Source organism: Rhinolophus sinicus, linkage group LG13, assembly GCF_036562045.2.
Source record: "Rhinolophus sinicus isolate RSC01 linkage group LG13, ASM3656204v1, whole genome shotgun sequence".
Taxonomy (NCBI): domain Eukaryota; kingdom Metazoa; phylum Chordata; class Mammalia; order Chiroptera; family Rhinolophidae; genus Rhinolophus; species Rhinolophus sinicus.
In genome coordinates, this window is record NC_133762.1 from 190,018 (window position 1) to 210,353 (window position 20,336).

Consider the following 20,336-nt stretch of genomic DNA (forward strand, 5'->3'; position numbering starts at 1 on the left):
CCTGCAGTACCCCACACCGTCGGACAGTCCTAGCAGAAAACCGTAGGAATTGCGGGACGGGAGTACGTGCGTGCGTGTGTGCGTGCGTGCGGCGGAAGTTCCGCCTCCTGGAGCCTGCGGTTGGCCCTGACTACAAGGGTGTGCTCCAGGGAGGAAAATGAGCGGATTGAAGGAAGCCGGTGGACCGGGAGGAGGGGCGAGAATGCTCCCCTTCCCCATTGGCTCGTCCTGCGGAGCAGCGTCGCGGCGATTGGCTGGGCAGCGGGGGCGGTGGTCCCTTGTCGGCCCGCCCCTCCGGTCGCGAGCGGCGTCGGGATAGCGGGCGCGGGCTCGGGCGGAGGCAGCGGCGGCTTGAAGGCTGTGTCCGCGGGCCTCTGCGCGTCTGGTCCTCCTTTCCGCGCGGTGACGAGGACGGCCGGCGGCTGTGGCGGCGCGGGCCTGGACCCGGAGCTAGGCCGAGCCGGGCGCGGCGGGCTTTGGCGCGGCCGCCGGACCTGGGCCTGCGCGGGGCGTCGGCGGCGCGCGTCGCGGGCTGTCTTTCCATTTTTAAGTGATTATTGTTTTGGATTTTTCTGTAGAAAATTTTCTGATTGATATGTTTCACGCACCACTCAGTGGTGTGGGGTAAAGCGGCAGAAGCGCTGTCATTTGTGGTTGAAATGTGGGCTTCTTGTCTGTTTATCTTTTGGGTTTGAGGGGAGGGGATGACATTGTGGTTCGGTCTCCTGTGACCGTCCATTCTCAAGGTCTCGCCGACGTAGTACAGCACCAGGCGAATCCCGCGTGGGTTCTTAACCTGTATTAGACGTACCCCTTCCTTCCCCATGTCTCTCCATCTTTCTCCCTCTGGCCTCTCACTTTCCTCCCCCAACTCTGCTCCTCTCCCTCCTTTCTGTTCTTCTCTTTTTGCCGCATTAACCCTTGCGGGCGGGTCTCTGTAAAATAATGGAAAGCTGTTGGTCTTCAACGTTTCTGTTTTACTTGCAGGTCTGACAACTGGGAAGAAACAGGAGGAAAGATGCCTTCTGATTCTTTCTGTTTGGCTGCCCAGGATCGACTTGACTCCAAATGGTTGAAAACAGATATACAGGTGGGGTTTTGACATGCCTTTTTCTTGGTGTGTTTCGGCCTCCACATTTAAATTCCTGGTGTAAGCTTTCTTTAGGATATGTCAGTGGATGCAAATAGATTTAGCCCTGTTAGAGAAGCTGGTTTGTTTCCTGTAACTTAAAGTGTACCCTTTATCGTGTCAGTTTTTGTTGCTCTTTTTACAGATTGTGTGTGGCTACATTTTAATTTCAGTTATTTGTAAGTGCAAGAACCTCGAAGTCTCATGCAAAAATTTTCTGTTATTTTTTTAAGAGGTCCGTATCATTCTTCATATCTTGGTGACTGTATAGTGACAGTTTTTGAGATGTTCAGTTAATTATGTGGAGGAATAGTGACATGCATGCAGTAAATGATTATGTTCTGAAGAAACTTACTCATTTTATGGGGTCCTATGTTTGTGTTTTCTGGAGAGATGAGAGTTCAGTTGAGTTGTTTGTTTTGTCTTTGTTGACTGGTCTTAATTTAGAGGGGTGCTCAGATTTTCGCATCAAGAACACGTGGAAACAAAATGTTGGCCTTCGACTCTCTAATGTTTTGATGTAATGAGATAAGTAATTGTAACCTTGTCCAGAAGTGACCAAATAAGTAATAGTGGTAATATTTTTATGGACTGTTTTTTTATCCCAGGTTAGTTTTGTTTGCAAATGGTTGGCAAAAACTACTTTCGTCACTCGATATTACCAGTGAAAACAAGTGTCTGAAACATTTTGTAGTATGTGTGTTTTTTGAGGAAAAAAACACACATACTACAAAATGTGTGTTTTGGGAACTCCCCTGCCCATAATACATTTTAAGTATTTTTCAAGCAATCTACCTTTTAAAATATAATCTTACATACTGCATGACTGTTTATCAAGAGTCATATATGTAAGCAGTTGATCATAGATACTTGTGATGGAGCATTATTGCCCCTCCTTAATATTTTTTAAGTGTTAATCCTTGTAGATATGAAGGCCAAGTGTTCAGAACTATGTTGTGGGTGATGGGATTGTTGTTAGTAGTGTTAGAAAAGAAAAGCACAAAGGGTTGGGTCAAGAATTTGCATAATAGTGACTCTTTGTTATTGTCTTGTATTTAGCAATCGCTGTCTGTTTTCCTTTGTCATCTTTTTTTTGAGTGGGATAGGGGAGGTGAAAGATGAATCATTTCTTATTTCTGAATTCCTGAGATTCAGGCAAACTGATTTTAAGAATTGCTTTTATATTAGTGTTTATGTATTTTGGAACACTTTTTGAAGTCAAGAACTTTACCTAATGAAGTTTTTTTCTTAGGAGTCATAATTGAATAACTGCCAAATGTGAGTCTTAGCATCTTGATCTAGAACCAGCTTAATGCTGAGTTGAGCGCCTTCGATGAGTCAGGCAGATACAGAAACACCACTTAGGCCTTGGAGTGCTTGCCATTTTACTTTTGATTTATTCAGTGTGCTGTACAGTGGTTGGACCCTCTTAGACGTTTTGAGTATTATTCAGAAGTCTTCCAAACGCCTCCTTGGGATCAGTGGACAGACCTAGGTTCCTAATAGTGCACCAGAGGACAAATGTGTAATGGATATTGAAGCTGTTTAATATTGTGAAAAAAGTGATTATTGACCTTCGTTTTATATCATTTCTTCAGTATTTTTTATTATATGTGAGGAACGAATGTCGTCGTTTTGCCCTAAGGAGTTGCTTAGACGCAGCTTCCCTCTTTGGAGCCTCCTACAGACACGCTGCGGTGCAGACCTCGCACTGACAGGTCTCACTCTTGTCTTGCTGAGGACGGCTCTCTCACCGCAGTGGAAAGTCTCCCAATTCTTAAGTAGGGCTTTGTATTGGAAACAGAATTGACATCTGCTTAATGACTAAGATGTGAGGTAGAAACATGTGTCTTAGCCAATGGATTTGGCAAATCTACTTTCTACAGCTGTTTGTTTGAAATGCCCTAGAAGGTTTTAGTGACTTTGAAAAGGGAAAAGTTTGGACACTGTGAAAACTTTTAACACATGTATATTTTTAGCACAGGCCACGATCCTAGGCTTTGTTGATCATGGATGTTTAAATGAGTTAGGCCTAGGATCTTGCAGCCAGTGGCCTTGAATGGAGTACCCATTACATGGCAGGCATACATCTGGCTTTACATATATAATGCCTTTTAGTTTCTCAGCATTCTTTCCTGATTGTTGTGTGGAGTCTCTTGAATGGCCATGTTTCCTTTAGAGGTCTCTTGAAGAGGCTGAGAGGTGTCAGCTACATTCACTGCTGTTACCATTTTCATGTTTACAGGATAAGTCCTGTCTCATGTGCTTGGTAGGCTTTTCAGTGAACCCAAAAGTCAATTAAGCAAAGGAACTATAAAAAATAGTACATGATACCATAAAGCTTTTTATTTTTAAGACATATGCATATTTATTTACTAGTCTTCATGTAAGGTTAAGGGTTCTTTCTTGCATAAGCTGTACTCAGATGAATTTCCCACAGTTTCTATTTTTGGGTTCTTTGAAGTGGAGCATGAAATTAGATATGTATGAAGCAATTTTTTTTTTAACTTATTTTGAAATAATAAGAGACTCAGGAAGTTGCAAAGAAAGTAGAGAGGTCACTGTATACTCTTTAGCCAGACTCCCCCAGTGGTCACATTTATGTAACAATAGTACAATATCAAAACCAGGAAGTTGCCATTGCTATGATGTGTGCATAGTTCTATACCGTTTTATCACGTGTCTGTGTAACCACCACCACAGTGAAGATGAGAACTGTCCCATCACCACACAGATCTCGTTCCTGCTGCCCATCTACAGCCACTCTCCTGCCCTCACCAGCTTTCACCCCTGGCAGTCTCTAATCTGTTCTCCATTTCTATAATTTTGTCATTTCGAGAATGTCATATTATATGTGACCTTTTGAGATTGGCTTTGTTCACTCAGCATAATGCTGTTGAGATCCATCAAAGTTGTTGAATATATCAGTAATTAAACGTGGATCGTTTATTTGTCTCTTCTAATTGTCTACTTGAAATAATTAAGCATAGAAGTTAGCTTTTGAAGTTAAACTTAAAATTATTAAATGCATATATTGTTACTTTATGCTTAGAAATATCAGGAGGTTAAAAAACATAACTATGATCATCTTGGTAAATTCTCAGGTTTTACAGTTAATAGATGAGGCGTAGAAATAAAAGAATTTAGTAAATACAGAATAATGACTTGTGATTACTTTTGTGTCTTTTTTATTCATGATTTTTATTATTCCTTCTCTATATTTTGGATCAGTCTTGTCAGGGGTTTATATACTTTGTTAGTCTTTTTTAAAGAACTAACTTTTAGCTTTGGTTCTTGGAAAATGCTAATAATTGTTATAAGGGAAAGAAAACGAGTTTACTACCGGACTTTGACAACAAGGCTTTATGCAGAAGAAAATTGAACATCTTTCAGGCACCCAAGGAAAGAAAATGTGAGCCCAGGATTTTATGTTATAGCAAAATGGACTTTTTAGGTAAAAAGGACACAAACTTATCGACGAACAAGAACTCAGGACATACTGTTTCCATGAGCCCTTCCTGAGGAATGGAACAGACAGATCTTTAGCTGCCAGACTGTAGGTTGCCATGAAGACTGGTGGTGGGCATTAAACCCACAGTTGCGCGTAGGACCTGGAGTAAATGAATGTTGCAGGGAGAGAGCACAGCATATCATGGTAGATTGTGGTGTGACTTCTGCAGTATCCAGTCCGCTAACCCTGCTTATTGAAGTTTCATTTCACATGTTGTGTTTTTCCTGTCTGGAGAGGCCACTTGGGTCCTTTTTGTACCTTTTGTTTCACTTGTCATCCTCTGTCGGTGAGCACGTGGGGCTTATCTGTGATACAGCCTTCACTGTTCTTGTCTGGTAATTCCATCATTGCCGTCATTTCTGGATTCATTTCTCTTGATTGATTGCTCTGATTGTGGGAATGTTTGCATGCCTGGTAATTTTTATTGAGTGCTGGACATATAAATACTATGCTACCCTGTGCTGAATTCTGTTGGATTTATTTAAAGACCATTAGTTTTGTTTGGTGTGCAGTAAGTTACTCGGGATCAACTTGCTCTTTTCAAAGCTTGATCATCAGGTTTGTTTGGACTAATCTAGCAGGTCTTGAGCTAATTTATGTGCCCTATTAAGACCATATCCTCTTAGGACTCTGTAATGCTTGGTGTGATGGGAGGTTGTCTGCTTTCAGTCTTGGATGTGACGTCATACACAGGACGTGGCTTATGGCTTCCCAATTGCCTACCATGGAGCGGATGAGAGCTTGAAGGTGGGGAGCAGGAGCTAGCTCCCCACGGGGTGAACATTCAGCAGTTGGCAAGGAGAGATATGGAAGCTGGGTATTTTAATCGCTCCTTTTTCCTTGCAAAGTTTGTGGAAGAGTCCACATGTCTAGTGGGCATGCCTGCTGAGTGACATGCTGTGTCTGTGGCTCAGGTGGGGCGGGGCTGATGTGGTCACACAGTCAGCACACCTTTTCTGTAAGGGGCAGGCCGTAGATGCCTCTGTGAGCAATGTGTTTTCTGTGACAACTGCTCACCGGCCACAGACAACACATAGGAAGGGGAGTGTGGCTGGGTTGCAGAAAAACTGGATGCTGAACTTGGAATGTCATGATTTTCATGTGTCTTCAAGGGTTTTCCTTCTCTTGATTATTTTTCAGCCATTGGAAAATGTAAAAAGCATTCTCAGCTTGTGGGTCATATAAAACCAGGTGGTAGGCTGGGCCGTTGTTTGCTGACCCCTGTAGTGACAAGCTGCGTCATGGCTTCACGGGCTCCCTGTCCCGTCTCTCTCATCCCCTTACCCTCACTGCCCTGGGCTGGCGGCTGACCAGGTAGTGTCAGCACTTTAATGTATTGCTCGGGCTCTCCTTTTTCTGACAAGGTCTGTGTATTTCTGTTTTCTGGATCCACTCTTGCTCTGTTTCTGTTGTCTTGTATTTGTGTCATTTTTCAATCACATGGTCTTGTCTCATCCATTGTTATTTTTGTTTGAGCTTCAGATGTTATATATGGAAATTTGTCACCATCCTCTGGGTAACAGTATCCTCTTCCAGACAGGATAGAGGAAATTAGCAGCACGAGCAGTCCCAGATCACTGCAGAGCAGCGGGGACAGACGATTCCAAACTGGGCCCCCTCCTGGGAAGGCTGTCGGCTTCCACATCACTCGAGCCTCTGGTGTGTGTGGCCCCGAGGTCCCACTCAAAGCCTGGCGTGTTTACCGGCCCTATCCCCCGTGGGGATGCCGGCTCCAGCCTGTCTCATCAACTCTGCTGGGCTCCTGGCCTCAGCCCTGCCTGTGGAATTGCCAGGCACCTGATGGAGGGTGGCCTTAGGCTCTCTGTCCTTTCCCAGGTCTCAGGCTCCCGCTGCCTTGATGTCTTCAAACATGTGCTTTATGTTCCTGCCTGACTTTCCCACTTGCTCTAGAAATCTGTTCTTAAAATATTTTGGAATTGGCATGTTGTCATGTGTTCAGTAGGTGCTAAGTAAGTTTTTTTCTGCAAGGCTAAGAAAAAAAGCCAGAGACCTTTACTTTAGTCATCTGCAAATATTTGAACAGGTATTAATATTTCAGGCATGTTTTTATAATTATTATTGTTGTTGTTATTATTATTGGGGAATATTGGGGAACAATATGTTTTTTCAGGATGTCAAGTCGTTTTCAATCTAGTTGTGGGGGAGGGGGCACAGCTCACTGGTCCATGTGGGACTCGAGACCGTGACCTTGGTGTTTTGAGCACCACGCGCCAACCACTGAGCCAACCAGTGCCCACAGGCATGTTTTAAAGACAGGAAAAATAAACATTTTCTAAGGTACAAGTTAATCAGAATGCCATTTATTGACATGGCATGTTTGGTTTTGGATTATTTTGTAGAATTCTACAGTTCTGAAGCAGTCAGTTTAACACCTATCTTAGGGGTTGGCTAGCCCAATCCTGTTTGGTGTTCAAGTGTTGGTAGCTCCCGTGCGGGGTCTCGCCGGCTCCCTCGGCTCCTCACGGCATGTATGGGAGCTCGTTCCGGTGCTGGTGAGGACAAGCATGCTTGGCAATTGGCCTCTGCCCCGCCTGCCTCTGATAGTCTTGGTCCTGTGAGGCCTTGGTCAGCTCATCGACTTCTCTGTTTTTTATGACTCTGAACACCAACGTTTCTCAACCTGGCTGTCCCCCAAAACATGGTGCCTGGACCCAGCCACCTGAGGGTTGTCCCCGTGTGCAGTCAGGGCTGAGGACACTGGTCCACCCTCTCTCCTTGGGTGTCAGCATCTTCTTCAGGCCTGGATTTGAATCTCCAGCGCTGAACACCCTGCTAAGATCTGGATTTGTATTTATAGTGTGTGTATGTGTGTGTGTGTGTGTCTCTGTGTCTCTCCATGTTTATGTTCAGTTGTTAGTGCAAACCTCAGTGGTTAAAACCAAGCTAATTCTGTCATTCCAGTTCTGTTTGTACGTCTTTTTTCACTTTTCACATCAGTCCCATTTGATATGAAATGTCTTAAATCCTCTGCTTTCCTGTCTGGGCTTAGGTTCTCACGTTTTGAGGGTGCTCTTAGCAAAGGCCTCGTAAGTTATTTTCTGTTGCTAGTTTCCTCTTTTGTCTCCATCCACTGCCCGGGGACTGAGTTTTGATTTAAGATGTGATCGTTGATCCCCTGGAGCATGATACACACGGACTGCTATCTGGTCACTGTTTGCCGCCCCCCCCCCCCCCCCCAGCTTGTGTGGCAGTGTGGGGACTGGACCGAACCCCAGCAGCAGGTCTTAGCTGCTCTCCTCCTACCCGGATGAGGCAAGCCTTTCCATCTCCTCGTTCAAACCTCAGGGGCCCTGAATATCTGTGGCTCACTTTTCAGGAAGGACTTTACTTCTCCCCCTGCTAATTGGTGCTTTTGCTACGAGTCATATGTTTTGGTCCCGAGTATGTTTATGGAATTACCTTGTTAGTGAACAGATCAGGTATGTGCTGAAAGCAGTGGCTTCTGTGAAACTCAGTTGGGTACTGAATTGGTTTTCTCTTGCTACATAAGAAGTCACTGGCCACCAATTCAGCAACTTCAAACAACTCCCGTACTGTGTCCCAGTTTCTGTGGCCGGGAGTCTGGCCGTGGCTGAGCTGCGTTGTCTGCTTCGGGTCTCACGGCGCAGCAGGGTGTTGGCTGTGCTGTGTGCTCAGCCGGGGTCTCACTGGGATCTCATTGGTGTTGGGTCTTGGACTGAGTCATGGGTTCTTGGAGGCGGCCCCCTCCACAGGCAGCCACAGCAGGGTGCCCTTCACGGCTGTGGAGTGTGTCTTCCTCTGGCCTTGTCCTCCGAGGCGTTCAACTGAGAAAGCAGGGCCCGCAGGGTGAGCCTCCTTTGACTTACCTAGCACTGAGCTGATGTGGGACCTCGCTTATGCAGGAGACATTCCTTCCCTTTGCCACAGAAGGAAACGGAGCCTAGTCCAGGGTGATGGCGCCTCCATTCACAGACCCCGCCTGCATGTGGGGCTCTCAGTATGTGTGCGGTAGGTGAGGAGTGAGTTGCTGGAAAACTGCTCGTTAGGTGAGAGAACTGAGGGACGCAGCAGTCCTGAGAACCTAGGAGAAGCTGTGCTGAGACTGCTCAGTGCCCTGCATGCAGCTCGTGCTCTACTTCAGACACTGCTACGGGAGGCAGTGGATGGTTCATGAGGGTGGTACGTGCTGGATGCTGACAAGGAGCTGGTTAGAGGTCCTGGCCTTCCATTAAAGATGGGCCCACAGACGTGTCTGTTTCAGGGTCTGAAACAGTGTGTGTCTGGTGAGAGGGCTTTGTCGTGCCTGCAGGTTTTGGAATGGGTGCCTTCTCTGGGTGGCCACTGCACACCTCCCCTCGCAGCTGCATGCCCTGACAAGCCTTTTCTGATTCCCAGATCCTCACAGGAGAGAGCAATTTTGTTTCCTCTTTGACTGCCATGAGGGACATAGGTGTTTTCATTTACTTTTGCAATCCACTATAGTTGTGTATTTTGATGCTCAAAATTGTTCCAAATTTGGCCAGTAGAGTTCCCATCAGACTTTGAGCAACTTTCTTGGTGCAAACATGAGCCTTTCCAGGCTCATTTTGTCTGCTCTCGTCCCCGAGTCAGCCTGATTTCCAAGAGCCCAGGTTTCGTTTACTGGAATGTGGAACTTGGAAACCAGCATCGGGGCTCTGGGTGTCCTCACTGCTGTTAGAGGGCCCCCAGGTCTGCTTCCTTTCCAAAGACGGAGCAGCAGACGTGATCAATGTAAGTTCATACTGAGGTTTTCAATTCAAATTGTTCTTTAAAAGTTTCTTACGCTGAAAATCTTAGTTTCTAGTAACACTGACATACTTTATCATAAAAGTATGTTTTGTTATATTAACATTACCTTATTGTGTAGTATAACATGAACTAGCTTTAAAATTTTCATGTCAATATTGCGATTATCAGTGATACCAGCGCATAAAGTTAAGATTTTTCTTCCTTGGAGTATATCTGACTAAAGATGTATAATTCAAAAGTCCCTAGAAGCACTTTTCTTTCTGATAAACATAGATTAATTTGCTTGTCACCAGTTCTAGGTTTTGCTTTTTTAGGATTTAACTTTAACTTTTTGATGGAAATCACTTATATGTCTTAGAAGTGAAAATATATAAGATATGCTCAAAATCCTGCTTTCATTCTTCTCTCCTGCCTTCCTCCCATATTGGCCTTCCTGTCTCCCTAGAGAGAATCATTGCTATTTGTGTCTGGCTTATGTGTATTATGTGTCTTTTTTCTTGGACCTTATGCAAAAGTTGGCATAGTATATACACTAGTATACACTGTGCCTTTTTCACTTAACTATATTTCTTGGAATAATTTTCATTAACTGTTGAGTGATTGAATAAATGAAAGGAAGTGAGTTTTTTTCATGTCATTCTTTAAGGGTTGCTTTGTGAGTATGCTCACTCCGTAAGTTTATCTCATTTATCATTGCCAGCTTGCATTCACGAGAGATGGGCTCTGTGGTCTGTGGAATGAAATGGTTAAAGATGGCGAAATTGTATATATTGGGGCGGAGTTAACCCAGAATGGAGAGCTTCCACCTAGAAAAGGTAAGGTCCTTTAACTAGTACGTTTCATTTTGTCAAGACCTTTATAAGTTGCATTTTATAGAAATTTTGGAATGTGCTGTAGGAACAGGAGTGTCTAAGCCTAACTCTATGAAGTTTGATTTTCCCTTTGGTGATTGTCTAAATGACAGTCAGTATCACAGGCCACCTGGAGCTCGTCATTCTCTGTGCTGAAGGCCTCAAGCCACCTCACTGTAGTGTCCTATGATGTGTCGTCTGCGGCTTCTAGGCACTGCAGTTAGGGTTTCTTCTTTTAAGTTTTGAAATATGTCTTGCCGTGGCTAACCATAAATAGTGACTTTTAGAAAAGAATTAAATCCTGATTCCTGGTGCCACTTGGTCAGACCCCCGCCCCATGGCTGGCCCCACTCCCAGAGTTCTGATTCTGTAGTTGGCATGGGGCCCGGGATTTGCGTTTGTAATACATTTCCAAGTCCTGCTGGCGATGTTGCTTGTCAGTGTGCCACGTGCCTTGTGCAGGCCCAACCTGTCATATTGGGGGTTAGGGCTGCTCTGTGCTGCTTAGAAAGGAGAACATTCAAAAACCAACATGTTCCACAGCAAATGACCACAGTTAGATCGCCCTCATAAATCTACCTGTCCTCCATAATTAATTCGCATTGCTCTGTATTCTGAGTCCCTTGTGGGAAGCCTGACCCAGCCCTGGGAGTTGGCCTGCTGTCTGCTGGAAGGGTGATGTCAGCTTCGGCTGGAGTCTCTCCTGACAGACACATCCTAGCGAGGCTGCCGTGGGGCTTGTTAGTTGGAGACCTGATTTCTGGCCTCTAGCTTTGGAAGGAAGCAGATGAAAAGATTCCAGGCTCTGGTTAAGTGATTACTCTTCGAAACAGCATCAGATGGAAAGGAGTAAAGTGCTTTGCAGGCTGGGCTTCACGGCTCCACCTGGGCATTAGAGCACAGCACGGGCCACGAGGTGTGGACATGGGTATGGCCTTCCGTGGTTCTGGGACCTGCATTGGGTTTGTTAATAAGATTTGCTTAGACGAGGTCAGTCTGGGGAGGGGCAGTTCTCCTTGGTCTGCTCATCTTCCCACATTGGGGGCCTGGAGCATGGGAGGCTCTGATGGCAGCAGTGAGCTCCTGCAGAAATGAGGGGCTTCCCAGCCCATCTTCTGCATGTGGGCGTCCCAACGCTTCTGAATTACACTCTGTCAGTCAACAAGGGTGGCCATGTGTCACAGTGGTTCTCAGTTGGTGATGGAGTTGAGCAACGCATGGAGTTGAGATGATTTTTGAACCATAATCCCATTCCACATCTTCCCTTCCCATGGACACACAGCAACTGGCAGTCACTGGGTAGAAGCATGCATGTGAAATTCAAGCAGGTGAACACCAAAGACGGAGTTTGTTAGCGGTGAAGTGTAGTGGGAAATTCATGGACTGTTTTGGAAGGCATGCTTTAAAGAAGAATTTGTGTGATACTTTGATTTCTTTATTAAAAGGGTCACTGGTCATTCATTACTTTGTAAATCACACTGTACCCGTTATGGTGATGATTCATGAAATTTTTAAAAATCAAACATTCAGCTAATGATGAGCGTTGTAACTTACCTTTCCATTTCTGGGAGGGACTTTGCGAAGAAACTACCAAGTGGGTGTTACATTTTGGAAAGCAATTTATAGATTAAAAAATTTTTTACAAATTTTCCAGATGATAGTGTTGATACTCAGAGTGGAACAAAGAAAGAAGATGCGAATGACAAAGAGAAAAAGGATGAGGAAGAAGCAGCTGCCCCTGCGTACAGGGCCAAGTCAATCCTGGAGAGCTGGGTGTGGGGCAAGCAGCCAGGTATTGTGCTCTGAGATTCCCGTCCTGTGCAAAGCTACACCTGCTTCGTGCTCACTTTCTTGATACCATAGATGGGCTGCTTTTTCCGTCATAGAGTTTTAAAAAATTTAACTGAAATTTTTTTAATATTGTAAACTGTACATAGCATACAGTTTACCACTTCAAGCAGTCTGAAGTGACAGTTCAGTGACATTAAGTACATTCACACCGTTGTGTAGCCATCACCACAATCCATTTCTGGAACCTCTTCATCTTCCCAAACTGAAATGCTGCTCAATAAATCACAACTCCCATTTCTTCCCTCTCCCCAGCTCCTGGAATCCACCATTCGACTTTGTGTCTTTAGGATATTGACTAGCTTGCTTACCTCATGTAAGCAGTAGAATCAAAGAATATTCATGTTTGTCTCATAATGCTTTTTCATCTTGAATTCCATTTTGTCTGCTATTAAATATTTCCCCACCTGCTTATTGTAACTTTAATTTTTTAATAGAAATGCATGCACACAGTATAAAATTCAATTATAAGAAGAATATATAAAATAAAAAGGTTTTCTTCAACACCAAAAAATCGAGAGTTTGGTTTCATGATAATGAGAGTAATAGGTAGTTTTTCTCTATGTCTAGGAAATGTGCTGCCGATAAGTATTGACTTTATCATTTTGTGTTAAAAACTTACACAGCGTTTACAGAGAGGCAGTATACCATGGTGGCTAAGAGTGGCCTGTCCCACGTGTCATCCTCATCTGGGTGACCTTGGGCAAGTCGGCTGTGCCTCAGTTTCCCCCTCCATGAAATCAACAGGCAGTAGGACCTCTTGGTGGCTGTGACGATTATCTAATATGTGTAAAGTGCTTACAATGTTTTGGCACATATTAATTCAGCACTCAAGTGTCACCTCGTATTATCGGTTTCACAATATAACAAAATGCCCATGGATGTTTTCTTACCGTGTTTTCTAGATGTGCAAGAGCTGAAGGAATGTCTGTCCGTGTTGGTGAGAGAGCAGCACGCTCTGGCCATGCAGTCAGCTGCCAGCACCCTCTCCGCCCTGAGACTCAAGCAGAGGCTGGCCATCTTGGAGCGCTATTTCATCGCCTTGAATAGAACTGTTTTCCAAGAGAACGTCAAAGTGAAATGGAAAAGCAGCAGCATTTGTTTGCCCCCTGTGGACAAAAAAAGGTGACAGGAGAATGAAGAAAGCATGCTGATACCAGCTAAATGTAAAATTCAGGCTGTTTTGTCCGGGAAAGTTTAATTGAGGCACTCAACATAGATCCTTTTTCATCTTTATGAAACTTTATTCTTTTTGAATGTTTTCTATAATCTGGAGAATGGCTTTCCCAGTTTGCTCAGGTACTAGCCAGGGTATACCGTTATTTTAAAGACATTTTTCTGTTGTTAGTGTAGAATCCCGCCAAAGGTTTAGAGCGACATGTCTAGATTTGGCAATGGTATCTGATCATTGTATCTGTTTTGTTTTGCTAATGGATAGGGAATAGTCAGATTGTAATACTTAGTGCCTAACTAGTTTAGATGCTTCATTGTTTTCTTCCTAATATGATTTTCTTACTCTTATTATAAGAGATGCTTTCAGGCATGTGACTTTTAACATATCAGTATACATCAGCAGATTTTCTCAGAGGCATTAACTAACAGTCATTATAATACTTAAGGCTGTGTAAAAGTCTGTTTTTCCAAAGTATAGCTGTCTACTAGACTTTTGTTCTCAGAAGGCTAGACTAAAAGATGTCCAGATAGAATTCATATTTTATGTAGTTGAAAAGTTTGTTTTATTTGATTGTAATATTGACTTTTACTCCCGATAGAGCACCTGGCAAGTACAGAAGGCAGAAAGAAGCAGGGGAGGAAAAGCCTTGTTATTGTGCGTCTCAGAGATAAGATGTGCCAAGTGTAGCATAGTTCCTTGTTTTTTTTCTGTTGAAATCTCATTGAAATCACATTACATATCATGCATCGGAGCAGTAGTTCTAAGAAAAATTGAACCAAGTGACACCGTGTGATGACAGCCTAGCCCTTTCCTCCTTGACTGTGACAGTCACTGGGTGGTAGATTTGGGGCTTCTCTAGGCATTCTGCATATTTGTTGAGTCAAACTGAATTCCCTAAGATTGCAGAAGTGGTGGGCAGCCCCGCTTATCTTTCTGTTGAGGTGACATAAGGGTTGATGGATTTATTGAAATCTACTTTTCATTAAATAGAGGAAATTTCTAAACTTAAAAACATTTATTTGGAGATACTTGTGTATTCGTATGTAGTTGTAAGAAATGGTGCAGAGTCCTTATATCTTCTGCCTCTCCCCCAAGGAGGCCACTTGCAGTGTCACAAATAGGACAGTGGCTTTGATTCAGTTACTGGTCTGCTAAAATCCCCAGTGGTGTTGTACGCTAAGCTTTGTGTGTATTTCCATGCAATTTTATCACAAGTGTGGATTTCTGTCACTACTGCCACAGTCGGGGTACAGGACAGGACCCTTTTCTAGCTGCACCCACCTCCTTTGCCCTTCCCCTGCCGTGAACCCTGGCCACCACTACTGTGGTCCCCAGGTCTGTCATGTAACATGTATGGTGCGTTTTTTCACTCAGCAGCATTCCCTGGAGACCCCTCCAAGTGCTTGCATGTGTCGGCACTGCCGAGTGGGGTCCATGGTGTGGATGTGCCTTCACCCGTGGGAGGGTAACCTTGAGATGACCAGTCACAGTTTTTGAGTATTATGAATAGAGCTGCTGTGAATCTTCATGGACAGGTTTCTGTGTGAACCTGTTTCATTTCTCTGGAATGAATGCCCTGGAGGGCATTGTGTTTGGGCCTGAAAGACACTGCCGTTCTTTTCCACAGTAGCTGTACCACCTCACACAGTCACCAGCCACGTGTGAGGGACCCATTTCTCTACATCCTTCTCGCCCCTTTGCTTTTGTCACCTTTTCACTTTAGCCATTCTATTAGCTGTGTAGTGACATGTCCTAAATTTGTGCAGATTTCCTCATTTCTTCATTTATTGGGCAGTGGTGGGCTCACTTTTTTGTGGAACTAGCTGCTGAGCCACTTGTTGCAGATGTAGCAGTTCTCACACTGTACAGATTCAGGACTGAGGGGGCCCAGCTTCTGCTTCTCTTCAGTGGCTTGCTCAGGGGCGCCTCCCACCTCCTCTGAACACTAAACCTGTGTTTCTGTCCTGAAGACTAGTATCTTGTTACACATCTGTGTCTTATAATGTTTACTTCTCATTTAGAAACAAAGTGTCAGCCTCTTTGTTTCTTTCTCCCAGGCACCTCCTTGGGGCGGTCCTTAACTACAGTGTCTTGTTTCTCCTCGGAGACCCTGGGGAGGGGTCTGTTCGGCATCACAGACATGTGCCTGCAGCTGCCGCTGTGGTGTCCTTCACTGCTCCTGGAACGTGACCTTGTATCTTGGGGAGATCATTCCTTATCATTACCCATTTTTAATAGCATTTCTTCCTGATTATGAAAACAGATTATAGTAAATTTGGAGAATAGTTAGAGAAGCATACAACAATACAAAGTTGAAAATAAAATTACTTGCTATGTGTAACTGAGTTTATATGGTACATGCATGTTTGTGTTCTAGTTTTTGTTTCTAGTTTAGGATGATTTTCATAGAAAACTGTATAGTTTCGTAATATGCAAAATGAAACCATGTCTTCTTAAATTAACATACATAAGTAGTAACGAGCTTCAAAGGAGACATGACAGTGATAAGCACTGAGTTCAGGAGAGGGAACCTCAGCATGGTGAGGGTGGAAGAGAATAGGACCAGTACGTGGGCTCCGAACTCAGCAGTCACGTTGGCCTGAGAAGGGAAAGGTCCAGAACAAACAGTCCAGCCTGGGTGCAGGGTCTCGGACATTGCGCAGAGTGCCCCACATGCCCCTCACCCCTCACCTGCCTTCTCTACCACCTGAGGTTTCATCCCCCCATTTCTGTATTGACCTGTTTCCCATCCTCCCCCACCAATAACCTCAGTGCCCTGAGATGATCTCATGAGTGCACTTGTAAGTCATTTAAAATTCTTTGTAATGTGTTTTTGTTTTTTTTCCTAAAAGAGACAACTTTTCCTTTAGAAAGGACATTTGGTAAAAGTTTTTAAAAAATGAGACTAAAAGTCACTTGTGATCCTACCATCTAAAAAACCCACCGACCACAATTTGGTGCGAATCCTTCCATATCATTGGTTTGATTTTAGCATTAGTACATCCCATGACTGACCGGTTGTCACCCCCATATGTATTGTCCGCAGTTCCCGGCCTTCTGGCAAAGGAGTGGAAGGACTTGCGAGAGTCGGATCCCGGGCAGCCCTGTCTTTCGCCTTTGCGTTCCTGCGCCGGGCCTGGCGGTCAGGTATGTGAGCCTGGTGGTCGAGAGTACGTGGGTCTGGTGGTCAGGGACGTCAGCCTGGTGGTCAGGTAGTGGTCACGGCTGTCAGGCGGTGGGTCCGGCCGTCAGGGACGTCAGCTTGGTGGTCAGGTAGTGGGCACGGCCATCAGGCGGTGGGCACGGCCGTCAGGTAGTGGGCCCGGCCGTCAGGCGGTGGGCACGGCCGTCAGGTAGTGGGCCCGGCCGTCAGGCGGTGGGCACGGCCGTCAGGTAGTGGGCCCGGCCGTCAGGCGGTGGGCACGGCCGTCAAGGATGTCAGCCTGGTGGTCAGGTAGTGGGCACGGCCTTCAGGCCGTGGGACCGGCTGTCAGGTAGAGGGCCCGACCGTCAGGGACGTCAGCCTGGTGGTCAGGTAGTGGGCACGCCATCAGGCAGTGGGCCCGGCTGTCAGGCAGTGGGCCTGGCCGTCAGGCAGTGGGCCCGGCCGTCAGGGACGTCAGCTTGGTGGTCAGGTAGTGGGCACGGCCATCAGGCGGTGGGCACGGCCGTCAGGTGGTGGGCACGGCCGTCAGGCAGTGGGCCCGGCCGTCAGGGACGTCAGCTTGGTGGTCAGGTAGTGGGCACGGCCGTCAGGCGGTGGGCACGGCCGTCAGGTAGTGGGCCCGGCTGTCAGGCGGTGGGCACGGCCGTCAAGGATGTCAGCCTGGTGGTCAGGTAGTGGGCACGGCCTTCAGGCCGTGGGACCGGCTGTCAGGTAGAGGGCCCGACCGTCAGGGACGTCAGCCTGGTGGTCAGGTAGTGGGCACGCCATCAGGCAGTGGGCCCGGCTGTCAGGCAGTGGGCCTGGCCGTCAGGCAGTGGGCCCGGCCGTCAGGGACGTCAGCCTGGCGGTCAGGTAGTGGGCCCAGCAGTCGGGGACGTGGGCCCGGCCGTCAGTGACATGGGCCTGGCGGCTGACCTGTGCCCACCAGCCCCTGGGCTGGTTCCACGTGCTGCCTGTACCTCATGTTTCTTGTTTGTAAACGATAGGTTTCAGAATCTGTTTGACTTATCCGGTTTATGCTTTTTTCCAAAGAAAAATAGGTAAAAGTCACTCACTGCAGTGCCTCAGTATAGATTTATCTCCTAGGGGAACGGGAGGTCCGATGTGCTCACGTAGCGTCTCCAAAGAAAGAATTGGCTCTGGGACCACTGTGTCCTGTTGCAGTCCCTCGAGTTCTTGATTGTCTTATTGAGAGGGAAGAGAGGCAGCCCTTGTGGCAGTGGCATCCTCACGCTGAGCAGTGGACGGCCCGGAGAGTGGGGACAATGCTGCCCATGGAGTAGGTGGTGCTCACTGATGTGCTCGTGTGCCCAGGGGAGGATGCGGACCTGTGCAGCGAGCTGTTGCAGGAGTCCCTGGAGGCGCTGAGAGCTCTGCCCGAGGCCTCGCTTTTTGATGACAGCGCAGTGTCCTCTGTGTGGCTGGAGGTGGTGGAGAGAGCCACCAGATTCCTCAGGGCCGTCGTCACGGGGTGAGTCCTCTCCTCCCACACCTCACTGCTGCATGGTTCCCACAGGCTCCGGCTTGCACTGACCTTTACTAGAGCTGAGAGCCTCAGTGGTTGGTGTGGGCGTGTTTGTAGCACCTTCTGATTCCAGAGCTTGGTCTCAGCTTTTCAAAGTTTGACTTCTGGTACTCTGATCGGACCCAGGGAGCTGTCATAGCAAGTGGGACGGAAAGTGAGAGATGTGTTTCTAATTAATCTCAGACATTTTGTCTTGGGGATCAGTCATTCCTGAAGGGTTTGAGCACCAGTTATGTGCCTATCAATGAGAATGTGGGTGCCACCATTGGACTGATGTGTGTTGTCTTAATTGACAGCATGGGGGCCGGCCTGGTGCCTCAGGCGGTTAGAGCTCCGTGCTCCTAACTCCAAAGTCTGCCGGTTCGCTGCCCACATGGGCCAGTGGGCTCTCAACCACAAGGTTGCCGGTTCAACTCCTTGAGTCCCGCAAGGGATGGTGGGCAGCGCCCCCTGCAACTAAGATTGAACATGGCACCTTGAGCTGAGCTGCCACTGAGCTCCCAGATGGCTCAGTTGGAGTGTGTCCTCTCAACCACACGGTTGCCGGTTTGACTCCTGCAAGGGATGGTGGGCTGCACCCCCTGCAACTAGCAACGGCAACTGGACCTGAAGCTGAACTATGCCCTCCACAACTAAGATTGAAAGGACAACAACTTGACTTGGGGGGGGGGGGGAAGTCCTGGAAGTACACACTGTTCCCCAATAAAATCCTGTTAAAAAAAAAATTTTTGTTTTGAATGTGAATCATTGTAAGGAAGACCATGAACTCTGGGCTTGGGTGCTATATATATATATATTTTAATTTTATTGGGGAATATTGGAGGATAGTGTGTTTCTCCAGGGCCCATCAGCTCCAAGTCATTGTCCCTCAATCTAGTTGTGGAGGGCGCAGCTCAGCTCCAAGCCCAATCACTGTTTTCAATCTTAGTTCCTGGGGGCACAGCCCACCATCCCATGCGGGAATTGAATTGGCAGCCTTGTTGTTGAGAGCTCGTGCTCTAACCAACTGAGCCATCCAGTCGCCCTGGGTGCTATGTATTTTTGCTAATGGTTTTTAAGTTTAAAGAACACGCATATACTCATACAAAATTCAGCAGCGCAGACATACTCAGAGGAAAAGTAAGTCTCTTCTCATTCCCATAGCTAGAGGTCACTGCCATGTCCCTTCCAGCAAGCAGGGACACCTGTGGTCTCGGTGCCAATGGGATGAGAATTTGGCTCCCTGGGCTGCTGGTGAAAACACCGCCACTAGGTATAGTGGATCCCTGAAAATAGGCTGGGAATTAATTGCAAAAATTCAAATGTAACGGTCATGTTGGAAGACCTTCCCTTCCCCATCTTGGGTTGAAAAGACTTGTTATTTATGATCGGAGAACAAGGAAAAGTTAAAATTCTTTCTCTGATCAGAGATAAAAATGAGCATGGACATTCTGCCTGTAGATTCTCAGTGGTTGTAGAGCTGGCCCTTCTCCGGTTCAACAGAGGAATGTCAATCCTCTAACAACTTCCGTGCCACTAAGACTGGAAATAGATCTATACATTTCCTTCTAGTCATCTGAATAATGATCCAAATGATTTTGTGGTACAGAAACTTGGAGTATGTCTTCTAATGTAATCTTAATGTTTGAATGGATACTTTTAATGAAAAGATATCTTTACAAGTTAATTGTGCACTTTGAAATCCCTGAATTTTAGTAGCAAGTCTCAGAAATGTGAATTCTAAATATTAAATGCATTTCTCCATGAGAGAATATAGTTCAGATGACATTATAGTGTCGTGTGTAGCATGCAGTCCTTCACCACTGACGTCGCTTTGTTCCTGCCCCACTGCTGTCATTTCAGGGATGTGCATGGGCCGCCGGGGAGCAAAGGGCCAGGAGGCGTCCCCCTACAGGACCAGCGTCTGGCCCTGGCCATCCTCTTAGAGCTGGCTGTGCAGAGAGGCACGCTCAGGTGAGAGTGCTGCGGGCCAGAGGGTCGTGGTTTTGTGGCTTCTCACCCAATCCTCTGGGCCTGTGGCAAACATGCAGTGTTCTGTCATCAAACACTGCGTCCCAGGTCACTGTTTTCTTTTAAACCTGGGCACACTTAGCTTTTCTTCACTTCCTTTTCTGTGTTCAACTTTCTAACAGTCTAGGAAATGTTCTTTTTTTCTTAGTTTTCTTAAAATAATTATTTTTATTCCATTAATGTAATGTCCCAGACATTCCTGTAGAAAGTGCTGTTTTGAGCTTCTTAAGTGGTTCTGTATTTCATATCCACAGAAGGTGAATGTCGTGTGCTAAAATGTTGGTGTGGATTCAGTGATTTTACCGCTAAGAGTTTTGATAACATTATTTGGCTTTCCTTTCCAATCAAAAGTATTTCTTCGATTTTACTT

At 46.1% G+C, this 20,336-nt stretch overlaps 1 protein-coding gene across 4 annotated transcripts in view; it reads left to right on the forward strand.

Moving 5' to 3' along the window:
- Positions 1-293: 293 nt before the first annotated feature.
- HERC2 (HECT and RLD domain containing E3 ubiquitin protein ligase 2) overlaps positions 294-20,336 on the forward strand; it is a 154,051-nt gene continuing 134,008 nt past the window's right edge. For 3 of the 4 annotated variants that reach the window (XM_019753190.2, XM_019753191.2, XM_019753192.2), the window contains exons 1-8: positions 294-550; positions 988-1,090; positions 10,093-10,207; positions 11,898-12,035; positions 12,997-13,216; positions 16,312-16,412; positions 17,746-17,902; positions 19,799-19,909. In XM_019753190.2, coding sequence (XP_019608749.2) covers positions 1,019-1,090; positions 10,093-10,207; positions 11,898-12,035; positions 12,997-13,216; positions 16,312-16,412; positions 17,746-17,902; positions 19,799-19,909 — 914 coding nt within the window. In that variant the 5' untranslated portion in view covers positions 294-550; positions 988-1,018. The remainder of the gene's footprint in view (positions 551-987; positions 1,091-10,092; positions 10,208-11,897; positions 12,036-12,996; positions 13,217-16,311; positions 16,413-17,745; positions 17,903-19,798; positions 19,910-20,336) is intronic. The other variant, XM_074317766.1, reaches the window with a different exon arrangement.